Below are 12,843 nucleotides of genomic sequence, written 5' to 3' on the forward strand. Positions count from 1 at the left end.
TCAAATCCTCACATACCATTTGCCCTCCAGATCGCTTGCGGGGCCTGTATGATAGCCGTCAGCTACTGTGCACGGCCACGCCTGTTAACTGTCCCAGATTGATAATGGAACTTAGCTTGATTCCTGCAACTTGTTGAGTTTGGAGGTAGAGTGGACGTGAAGAACTTTTGACCCAGTAATAATGGAAATATTTTTGCTTCCATTCCTACCATAAATGTATTTTCATTTTTCTTCAACAAGTTGGAGGGATGGATTTTGACCATCTGATTGTCTTGTCTATAGCTTCCAGCACAACCTGAACTGGCTAGTTGGTTGCTGTCTCTGGTCTCTGCCTGTGTCCTCTTTGACTTGAGCAAAGTCCCTATCACTAATACCTCTCAACCACCAAGACTGTGGAATTCCATCTCAGTAATGCTGCCCATTTCCTTCAAAACCTCAGTTCATTTTTGGAAAACCATGCTTTGAACACTTCTAGATGTAACTGACCAAAAAAAAAACACTATTCCAGCCATATTTACACCTTCCCTCATCTTTAAATTCCAGCTCATCTGAATCCCTGTTGCCAATACTCTTACTTTGTACTAAACTTCATTCAACCCATTGCCTTTGATTGCAAACTTGTATTGGCTTCTATTAAGGCACATCCTTGTATCAATTTGCCATGTGACTGTGAGTTTTTCTTTCCCTGTAACCTTCTTCAAGGTTTGTAAACTCCTCTGATTCATGTATTTGCCTATCTCCACTTGCCATGAGCGTCAGTTGCCTTGACCCTGATCTCTAGAATGGTCTCCCTTCTGCCTGGACCTCTCTTTCTTCTTGAAGATACACTTTATACTTGCTCTTTTGAACAATCTTTAGGGCACCACTTTTTGTGGCTCAGACCTGGTGATTTTTCTTTTCCAAAGTGCTTTGGAAAAGAATTTGACTCTCATGGGAGTTGTATAACCCAGTAATGATCAAATGGAGATTGTGCAAAAGCAGATAGAGAAGAGTCAGCAGTAAACCATGAATGATTTTTACTTCAATAGATAACGGCATTAACAAATGAGCTCTCGCCTTGAAAAGTGTTTCTGAAATGTGTTTCTGCACAAAATATCCTAGAATAAAGGGTGCAGGGCAAATTCGATTTTACGATGAATACTGAACCATATTTAGTTAACAGACTGATGATGTTATTTAACATAGACACTTATCTCAAAGTCTATATCATGTGATTAAGTTCTTTGTCGTGTTTGAAAAGAGACAAGGTACAGCCTCGAGGACAGTGGTTCTCAACCTTTATTTTCCACTCCCATACCAGTTTAAATAATCCCTTACTAACCATGGAGCACCTAAGGCATAGGATGCCATAGGTCAGGGGTGGGTAAACTGCGTCTCGCGAGCCACGTGCGGCTCTTTGACGTATAATGTGCGGCTCATGGAAATATGTTGGCTGAGACAGGAATCGTACAAGCCGGACTTACCACCCATTCCTGGCCATCTGCCTGCCTGTCTGAGCTCCTAAAGCCCCAAACAATGCAGTAGCTTATTGCGGTCAAAAGTAGTCAACCCCCTAAATTTTACCTTAAAAATTGGTCCACAAAATTCAACTAATAAATACTTATATATGGAATGTGTACTTTTTGATTATTGAAAATAATACCAGATAGCAGTTTTAAAAGTACATACATGAATTAATATTATTATGGATAAGTATTTCTTAACATTTAAATGAAACCTTTATCACAAAATGCATGTAAGAGTAAAAATTTGCATGTAATTTTTTTGATGCCTTGCAGCTCTCAAACATCTGAAGTTTATGTTTTGTATATAGCTCTTAAGTTAAGCAAGTTTGACCACCCCTGCCTTAGATGCTCTGTGGTTAGTAAGGGATTACTAAGGTGGTATGTGATTAGAAAAATAAAGGTTGAGAACCACTGTTCTAGGACTTTAGATTTGTGCAAAGCTGGAGATGGAATAAACTATCCAGATTTGTAAAATCAAAGTGTAGTACTGTATAGTGTTTCTAGTCGCCAAAGAAACCTTGGAGCCTTGAGCGACTATGAAAGAATGCAACATCATTCTGTATCTAACATCTGTTGCCAGTTAGAGCAGGACAAAACAGCAAGGACCAGTGTAGAGGTCAGTGTCTGGGGAGATGCAGAGGGACAGGAAGGATAACACAAACACGAAGAAGTTCATCAAAGTCGTTTGAAAGGAAACTTGCTTGGAAAATTTAAATCAATGCATGCTGAACGTTAACAATTGTGTGAGGGAAAAGGGTCAGGACCAAGATGGTCAGATTTAAGTGAAAAGTTTTTTTTTTAAAAAAAAGGGCAGGGGCATTAAAAGATGCTTTTGCATCAATATTTATAGTAGATGGTATCCCAAGGAAACTAATATAGAAAAAGGGCAGCAGCCCCCTAATTAATTTACTAAAAGACAGTAGCTAGGAAGTAATGGCACCAAGGGCCAACAATTTCTCAAAACAAGGATGTTTTGATTTCAGTGCTTAAAGGAAATTAATAAGAACAATGCAGTTTTCCTTGATATAATTCGAGGTTTTTTTCAGTCAGCAACTCTCTCCGTGGAAGGGAATATAGTGCTTGAAGCTCTGCTGGGTAAGAAGACATGGGAGAGGGAAACTCCGCCTCTGGCAACAAACTCCACAGATTGACCAGTTAAAGAAATTCCTGCGGACGCCTTTCAATCCTAAGGTTGTGCCCTCCTGTCCTAGACTCTCCCACCAGGGGCAACAGCCTTTCTGCATCTACTCTGCCTGCCTTTCAACATTCAAAATCTTCCAATGAGATCCCTCCCCATTCTCCAAATGACACAGCTGCTCATCTTTCTTCTAAATGGCTTAGAGAGTGAGACAGTAAGGCACTTATGCAGCTTTGCCAGTGACATAAAAGTAAGTAGCAAACATTAAACTATGTTGAGGTATTAATGGCTTGAGCAAATGGGCAAAATTGTGGTTAATTCACAAACATGAGGTTGTCCATTATGGATGAAAAGAGTTGAATTGAATCCCTACAAAATGGTGTAAACTTAGAGTATTGGGAGTCACACATATCAATCAGTAAAATATCCTGCACAAAGATGGAAAATGATGGATGCTGAATTTTTCACTTTCAGTTAGCCAACGTGCCCCGTTGTCCCCTCTCTGTCTGGATCCATCAATCAATGTCTGCCCCATCCCCCTGGATCTATCTGCCCAGCATCTCATCTCCATCTAGTTCCACCTATCAACTATCAGGTTCCATTCCATGCCCCCTATAGAACACAGTGTAGGCCCTTTGGCCCTTGATCTTATGCCAACCTATATATTCCTTCCTAAAAAAGTACTAAACCCTCCCTACTTAATAACCCTCTATTTTCCTTCCATCCATGTGCCTGTCTGTGTCTTAAATGCCCCCAATGTTTCAGCCTCTGTCACCATCCCCGGCAAGGCCTTCCGGGAACCAACAACACTGATGTCTCCCCTAAACTTCTCTCCCTTCACTTTGAACATATGTCCTCTGGTGTTTGCTGATCCTGTCCTGGGGAACAGGTACTGGCTGTCCACCCATCTGCGCCTCTCGTAATCTTGTAGACCTTTATCAAGTCTCCTCTCGTCCTTCTACTCTCCAAAGAGAAAAAAAAGTCCCCTTGCCTCATAAGTCTTGTTTCCCAATCCAGGCAACATCCTGCTTTTTATTTGAATAAATTTTTCCTCATTATTAAATTCCCCAGCTCTTCCCTCCAATACCCCAGCTCCCCAATATCCTCACACTTCAATTGTCTCACACCTGCTCCCTGCTAGTGAACCTCATTATGAGCCCTTTGCATTTGTAGCATCTACATAATAGAACTAAACACGACATTCATACTCAGAAACAATCAACAGTCAATCTTTTTTTCAAGATTTAGAAACAAAGTTAGTCTTCTGTCAAGCAATTAGATATACAGCAAATTTCCTGATTTAGAAATTTAATCCCTATATTGTTCTGGTGTTAACTCCCTCTCTGCTCCTTTGTTTTATTTAGCAAGCTTGTAGTTGTTTCTGTTGTGACTGTGAAATACTTTGGGATATTTTATTGCATCAAAAGTCCAAGATAAATGATGTGTCCTTGATGTAAATGACATAAGACACAACACTGTTGTGTGGGAAGGCAAAAGTTCGGTGGGTTCAAACAATAGCAGTTCTGGACACAGGCTGAATGCAGAAATAATTTTTATTGAAACCCGTATATGGGGATTGCAACAGGGATAACACACGCAAATATTCTCCGTCACACAACACAGTACACTTGTCATATCAGACTTATCGCTACTGATACCAGTAACTGCTAACATTCTCACAAGCACAGTACATCGGACTTAATACTACAAATTCTAACAACTGTTTATAGAGACTTGTAACAACCAAGGACTACTACCTTGTCTAACATGGCATGCCTCAGATAGTATCCATAATTATAACAGTATACAACAACCCGGATCCCTATGTAGTGTACACCTAATCAGAATTGTCCACAGCAAAAGAAGAAGAGCTATAGAACAGAAATCTGGAGGGTCCGGCCCAGGTAATCACTGGTTGATTACAAGGAGCCAGTGGTCAGGTCTGTGACTTTCAACTAGGTTCCAGGTGGAGAGCCACATGACCCTCCACATTACAGCGGGCTTTACTCCTGCTCCTTGCAAGAGCCACCAGCAACCATTCACCAAAAGTGAGATTCTGTTTTGTTCTGAAGACGAGAACAAATGATCCTTCTGGTCCCACATTTTACTGTTCTGTGCATCCTGCCGTACATTCCAATGAGCATATGAGAACCACTTCCTTTCTACAAATGGATCTCGCAAAGGAATGAAAATCAGATAGCTTCTGGAAAGATGGGTCATCTCTTGTGGATGGACACTCAAATGGAGGCCACAGACTGTCCTCAAATCTTCTCTCTGTAATTGATTGGCTTGATTTGTCTTTTGGTGAATGACTTGAAGTTGCATGGAATGGAGCTAAACAAAACAGCTTGGCCAGAATTATAGAACAATTGGAATTCTGATGGAAGCAGTGTGCATAGTTTGAAAGCTATTAAACCACATTCTGACAATAGCAAAAGGCATAACTACTTGTAGTAGGCTAATTAGATATCACAATGAGTTGGATCTTGATGGCAAAGTATTAGCAGATAATCAATTGAACAGTTGGGGCCATACGCTCATGAAGCATCCAAACCCACGGCTTCAGAAAGTAGCTTTTTCTTACCATTTATTTCATGAGTTTTAAGTTAAATATTAGGGCACAAGCAACATCAGCAAGGATAAAAAGGAAGGCTCCTCTTTACACTGTTCCTGTGGTAACATCTCTCAGTCCTGAGCAAGTGATTCGGCTCAAAACATCGACAGTTATATCTCTCCATCCGACGTGTCCTGCAGCAGATTACACTGGGCTTCAGATTCCAGTATCTGCCATCTCACGTGCGCCTCTAACTATACTGGATGACAACTTTTTTCAGAAAGTTTGCTTCCTGAAAAAAAAAATGGTGATTATAATAGACAACTTCAAGCCGAACACAAAGATCATTTCAGATTTGCTGAAGCTGGAGAAACATGAAATTAACTTTTATTGAATTTTGCACGTCTAACCACATACTGACGGTGACACATTGCGTTAGTTCAACTGACCTAAAAATGATTTGCCGTTCATTTTCGTTTGTACTCAGCATCTGGTGCCTCTCCTGACAGTGTCCAACAATAGTCGGCCAGCATTGATGGATTCCAGTTGCCCCGATATCGCAATGTCCTGATGGAACTTTTCACATGTCCGTCATTGACTGTACCAAGATCAGCAGGGAAGAAAATGAATTTTCAATGACATGTTGCACTTTCATGGTTTTGTAGACTTGGAGTAGACTTAAAAAAAACATGACTCACAAAAATATGTTGTATCTTAAAAAAAAATGCAATAGGAACATTTTGAAGTCATTTTCATGATCAGCAGCCATAAAATACACCCAAAGGTGTTCAGGAAGCAATACTTTTGTTGTCCGGTGTTTATCAGGTTGGTTGGTTATGTTTAATGCTAGAGATATTTAACATTCACGATTTTACCACGAGAACTTTGAAAGCAGATGTGGGGTACGGCATTTGTGGGGGATGCCAGGTGTGAAGAGTTTATTCTGGCAGGGCTCCTGTCGACCTGGCTGCCACTCAGGACGTGCTTTTGCAGTCTTCCCATCCAAACCAGATCCATATAGGTGTGGCAAAATCGCAATCAGAGTGACTGGCCCATGACATCAAGCCCAGGTTCTTCCTCTGACTGATTTAACAATAATCCCACCAACAAATCTTCTCCTCCTGTAAGACTACTAGGATCACAGAAATCTTCATCAATATAATTCACAAAATGGTGAATTTCTAGAGTGAAAAGGCGATTTACCTTTGTTAAATTGCTATACTAATTATAATGTTCAATTTAATGAGCTGACTATTAGACTGTTGTTAGAAACCTGGCACAGACTGGGAGAGTTCTTTCTTGATCACCTCGGTTCCATAGCACTAAAATAGCGTGGATCTCCCAGTGGCCACCCATTTCAATTCGCCATCCCATTCCCCCATTGACCGGTGTTTATCAGGTTGTCCATGGTCTCATGCGCTGCCAGACTGAGACCACACACAAATTGGAGGAACAGCACTTCAACTTCCGTCTGGGTACCCTCCAACCAGATGGCACTAACATCAACTTCTCTGGCTTTTGTTAACCTCCCCCTCCCCCCATCACTTTCCCCCAGCTCTCTCTCTCTCTCTCTCTCTCTCTCTCTCTCTCTCTCTCTCTCTCTCTCTCTCTCTCTCTCTCTCTCTCTCTCTCTCTCTCTCTCCCTCTCCCTCCCTTGTCCCTGTCTCCTCTCCCTTCACACCTTTTGTTGGTCTGGACTCTTTCCCCAGCCAGCACTATTTATTCTGAGATTTCCTGCTTTTTGCTCATTTCTACTTCTTCCTTGAAGAAGGACTCAGGCCCAAAAAGTCGGCAATATATCTTTGTCTTCTATGGACAGTGAAAGACCGGCTGAGTATATTTTGCTGTGTTTTTATTATTAGATATAGTTTCAGACTGCGTATGGTAAGATTAACATGAATTCCATGGGTTTGATAAATTGAGGAATGGCCTTGCATGGAATTGCCTGCATTTAGTGTTAATTGGCAGCTTGTCATAACTCTCCACTCTTTCACAATTGCCACTTTTATATTTTATGCTTGCAAATTAGATCCAATGAGTATGCATGTGGCACTGCTTTGTATGTGAATTTAATTCAGTAATCCATCATGATCTCTGTTCACAGGATTGGCAATTTATCTAATAAAGTCTCACAGTATGTTTTCTTTCCTAATGTGATTGCTGCCAATCGCTTAAACTCATGTTTGGCCATTGTATTTCCATATTAGTTTGCTGACTTTATGATTCACGAGGTTTCAGTAACAAGAATAATGAGCATTTGCCAGGCATTCAGGGATGTGCTAGCTTCCTGAATGATCAATGTGGGTGGGAAGTTTGAGTGTGGGGGAGGTGGGGTATGCTAAACTTGTCCAACCGTCTCCTCCATCCCATCTCTCAGAATGCCGTCTGAAAGAAGGCGCCTTTGCCTGGTAGAACTGGGAAATAAAGGACAGTCCACAAAAACACAAGAGAAACTCAGCAGACCATGCAGCCCCCATGGAAAGTAAAAGGCAGCCTAAACCTTTCTTCAGAAGTGACAAAATTCAGGCAGAGGATGGGGTGGGGAGAGGAGGAGGAGAAACACAGACAGTGAGGTAATGAGCAGATATAGAGAGGAGGTTAAAAGAAAAAGTAACTGAGAAGGGATAGGGAAAGGTTGAATAGCCGAGACTTTATTTCCTGGAGCGTCAGGGGACGAAAGTCAATTTGAGGGAGGTGTGCAAAATTCTGAGGGGTTTCAAGAGAGTAAATGCAACCAGGCGTTTTCCACTGAGGTAGGGAGACAAGAACTAGAGGACACGAACTGAGGGTGAAGGATGAAATGTTCAAGGGGAACTTGCACACTCAGAGGGTGGAGAGAGCGTGGAACAAGCTGCCAGCAGAAGTGGTGGGAGCGAGTTTGATTTCAACGTGTGAGAGAAATTTGAATGGGAGGGGTATGGAGGGCAGATGTGGGGTACGGCATTTGTGGGGGATGCCAGGTATGAAGAGTTTATTCTGGCAGGGCTCCTGTCGACCTGGCTGCCACTCAGGACGTGCTTTTGCAGTCTTCCCATCCAAACCAGATCCATATGGGTGTGGATATGCAGGTCAATGGGACTGGGCAAAAAAAAATAATTTGGAATGGGATAGATGGGCTGAAGGGCCGGTTCCATGTTTCTAATGATGTTTGGGGGAAAGGCTAAGTTTGACTATGCAAAATAATGTTGAATGCATATTTTTGGTGAAGGTTGAATATTGAGGTGACACGATTAACATAGCGGTTAGTGCAACACTGTTACAGAGCCAGCGACCGGAGATTGAATCCGGCACTACCTATAAGGAGTTTGTACTTTCTCTCTGCGTCCGCGAGCTCCGGTTTCCTCCCACTGCTTAAAAATCTACCAGTGATTAGTTCAATTGGATGCAATCAGGTGGTACGGGCTCATGGATCAAAAGGATCTGTTACCGTGTTGTGTGTATGTCTAAATTATTTGAAGTAAAAATTTGTAGAGTGTCTCTGATGTATCTTGAGATTCATTTCATTGTAAATACTAGGACCAGCTGCTTGGAACACAATATTTTCAAGTTTTGTAGATGCCTCTGCTTCTATGAGCAAGAATAGCTCAGCCAAATGGCTTATTTCTATGTTGCAAGGAAATATGAATAAAATTTGCCATCTCAGTCCAGTTTGATGCTGCAAAAATGTACACTGATTGAAAAATTTGTATCAGCTGCTGAAGCTTTCATTTGTGGTGATACCCTTGCTAAATAGTCTTCTCTTTTTCAACAGATTGATGAGCTCCCAGAGGGAGCTGTGAAACCACCAGCAAATAAATATCCTATTTTCTTCTTTGGAACTCATGAAACGTAAGTACACACAAAGCATAAAAGGGTGAAAATGGCCATTTAGTAATGGGGGGGGGGGGGAAATATTGTCACACAGCTGAATGTGAACGGAGAGCTCTAGAGTGGATCTGAAAGATGTCCTTTTGAAGAAACTCCATCTAAAATGTGCAGCTAAGACTTGGACATTTTCTGTTCAATCGTTGAGTCAAGAGATGATTTTTTTTTTCCCCCGTGACTTTTGTAAGTAACGCAGATGTGTTCGTAATGATGAGCATAGAAAATATCCTGTCCAGATGCATCACCGCAATAGAAAACATCCTGTCTGTATGCATCTCAACTTGATGGGGGAACTGTGATGCCCAAGACTGCAAGAGATTGTGCAACTGGGAGTATAGCTCAGGCCATCACACAAACTAACTTTCCCTCTGTTGACTCCATTCATCCTCCCCACTGCCTTGGGGAAGCAGCCTACATACAGTCCCTGAGTTACAAATGTCTGGGTAACGAACAACTTGTACTTACAATGGGCTGTTCCCCATAGGTACCTGTACCACCTTACATACAATTTGGCTTATGGGCAGAGCCAGGTAACAGAACTCGTTCGTAATCTGGGGACTGCCTCTATTAAAAGACCTCTCCCGTCTTACCCACATACTCTTCTTCCCCCTCCTATCAGGCAGAATATGCATGTGGTGCGCTGAGGTAGCAGTAAGCAAGCACAAAACTCAGAAGTCTGGACAACAGGCTTCATTCAGGTAAAAGTCTGAACACCAGTTCATGCTTCGGTGGCTCCTGCGTGACTGGCAGTAGGCTGGTGGTCATATCACCACATTGCATGAGGTTGAAAACAAACACAACTAGATTACAGGACATGTCCTTCCTGGCTATCAGAGTCTTGAACAGACCTCTCATTATTAAGATGATGTTGCCCTTTTACTCTTTTAACAGACGTATTATCTGTAACACTGGATCTATTGTACTTTTGAGTTGACCTGCCTGGATAACATGCAAAACACCATATCTCAGTACCAGTGATAATAAACAATTGAAAATCTTTAAGCTCTTTCACAGTTGCTTAAGAGCCAATCATTTACTCTATGCATCAGGAGCACATGTGTTTCACATGACTCATTTTTTTACTTAATCATGATTGCAAGATATGGGTATTGCAAGGCCAATATTTATTCCTTGTTCTTAATTTTCCTGGAGAAAATGATGGTGACTTACTTTGGATCGCACTGCAGTCTCCTCTGGGGAAGGTTCTCTCGCAGTGTGGGCAGGGAGTTCCATGGTTTTACCAATAAACTAGGAATAGAAAGGTAATTTCTAGGTTGGAAAGGGGATCCTACTGGGACACCACAAGATTCGCTATTTTTAAGAGGCCTGCAGGCTCGTTTGTGGCTGACAAGTCCGATGCGGGACAGGCAGACGCGGTTGCAGCGGTTGCAAGGGAAAATTGGTTGGCTGGGGTTAGGTGTTGGGTTTTTCCTCCTTTGTCTTTTGTCAGTGAGGTGGGCTCTGCGGTCTTCATCAAAGGAGGTTGCTGCCCGCCGAACTGTGAGGCGCCAAGATGCACGGTTTGAGGCGATATCAGCCCACTGGTGGTCAATGTGGCAGGCACCAAGAGATTTCTTTAGGCAGTCCTTGTACCTCTTCTTTGGTGCACCTCTGTCACGGTGGCCAGTGGAGAGCTCGCCATATAACACGATCTTGGGAAGGCGATGGTCCTCCATTCTGGAGACGTGACCTACCCAGCGCAGTTTGATCTTCAGCAGCGTGGATTTGCAACCGCTGCAACCGTGTCTGCCTGTCCCGCATCGGACTTGTCAGCCACAAACGAGCCTGCAGCTGACGTGGACATTACCCCTCCATAAATCTTCATCCGCGAAGCTAAGCCAAAGAGAAAGAGAGCATGAAAAATCAAATCAGCGGTTAGCACAACGCTGTTACAGTGCCAGCAACTGGGGCTTGAATCCAGTGCTGTCTTTGAGGAGTTTGTACGTCCTCGTGGGTTTCCTCCCTCCCTACAAAATGTGGGGTTGGGGGGCAGTGTCAGTTAATTGGATGTAATTAGACAGCAGGAACTCATTGTACTGTATAAATTTAATTTTTTTTAATTTGCTGATGGTTCAGTGGGAGAATAAGCTTTGGGTATTAGATTAGGTGCCCAATTTAAGCAAGTGGGAAGATGGCAGACAGAAAACAATATGGAAAAGTGTGGATTTGCATTTCAGAGGGAAGAACATTCAAAAAAATTTTTTAAATGGTGAGCAAGTGGGAAATCCTGGTGCACAGAGGGGAAAATAAGGTGTGCTGTTTCAGGAGATTAGTGAAGACATCATGTTGGGCCACAAAGGTCAGACAGCTTGTTGAAATTGCACAGCATTTTGGTTAGAACTCGTGGAGTATAGTAAGACGCTTTGGTTTCCATGCCTAAAGAATAGTGCAATTGCTGAGGAGTCAGGGCAATGCAGATACTTGGGATGGGGGGGGGGGGTTGTCCTATCATGAGAGATGTAGGTGACCCAAGCTTTATTTGGTTCCACTATTTCCTTCATCTACTCCTGGTCACTTTTCCCTCTGACTCCTCTCTCCCCTGCCACCCCCCCCCCCTTCCTAACGGTACCTACGCAGAAGTGCTGGAGAACTCTGCAGATCATGCAGCATCCATAGGAATTAAACTGCAGTCAAAGTTTTGGGCCTGAGCCCTCTGTGAGGAATCGGTCAGGTGGAGAACCTGGCAATGATTAGACCATTAAAGGTCAAGGCGAAGTAGATGACACTTCTTTTGGAGATGATTATTACCTGGCATGGTGTGACACAAGCATTGCAATCCATTTATTTCTGCTTGGCCGGTTGTTATCCAGGTCTTGTTATGTGCAGGTGTGGGTTACTGCATTTCCTCAGGAGATGTAAGTGGAATTGAACATGTGCAATCACCAAATATCCTGAAATCTGAAGGAAGGGAAGAAATTAATGAACCAGCCGATGATGATTGGACCTGGGACACAATCTGAGGACCTCTTGCCATAATATCCTGATGCTGGGATAATTACCATTTTCCTTTACATCAAGTCATTTATTCTCATCCGCTTGTACCTGATGAAACAGAGTTCTCCAGTCCTCGGTGGAAAACAACCAGGCATAACACACAAACAGACAACAATACACACGCAGGACAAGTATTCACATATACAAATAAATAAATATTGATTCCTGAATATTGGAGTCCCTGGTGGTTAGTGTGAGAAGTTCCTTTGGTCGTTCAGCATTCATAGTGCCCATGGGAAGAGCTGTTTCTCAGCCTGGTGGTGCTGGCTCTGATACCCCTCCCCAATGAGAGTAGCTGCAAGAATGTGTGTGCAAGGGGGAAGGGGTCCTCAAAGATTTTGCACACCCTCCTCAGACAGCGATCCTGGTAGATCAAGTCGATGGGAGTGGATGGAGACTCCAGTGATCCTCTCTGCTGCTCCAATGATCCTGTGGATTGACCTCCGATCCATTTCCTGCAGCATCCATACCACACTGTGATGCAGCCAGCCAGGACATTCTCAGTATTGCTCCTGTAGAATGTTGGCTGGTAGCCTTGCCCGCTTTGTCTTCTCAGGAAGTACAGTCGCTGTTGCGCCTTCCCGACAAGTGAGGAGATGTGTATCCACGATAGGTCACTAGTCAAGGAACTCAATGCTCTCCACTCTCTCCACTACAGAGTTATTGATACGTAGTAGAGGGTGGTGATTCCTGGTCCTACTGAAGTCCATGATCATCTGCAGTTTTACCAATCTTTAGAGAGCGTCCTGTGATTTTCTTAATAAAATTTACTAAGGTTGCCTATTGGC

The 12,843-nt window shown here is 42.9% G+C and overlaps 1 protein-coding gene across 1 annotated transcript in view; it reads left to right on the forward strand.

The window, feature by feature from the left end:
• LOC138749151 (hepatoma-derived growth factor-related protein 3-like) overlaps window positions 1–12,843 on the forward strand; it is a 74,228-nt gene that overhangs the window by 29,439 nt on the left and 31,946 nt on the right. The window contains exon 2 of the mRNA XM_069910143.1: window positions 8,949–9,025. Within this exon, the coding sequence (XP_069766244.1) occupies window positions 8,949–9,025 (77 nt within the window). The remainder of the gene's footprint in view (window positions 1–8,948; window positions 9,026–12,843) is intronic.

The sequence above is a fragment of the Narcine bancroftii genome, chromosome 14, assembly GCF_036971445.1.
Source record: "Narcine bancroftii isolate sNarBan1 chromosome 14, sNarBan1.hap1, whole genome shotgun sequence".
NCBI lineage: Eukaryota > Metazoa > Chordata > Chondrichthyes > Torpediniformes > Narcinidae > Narcine > Narcine bancroftii.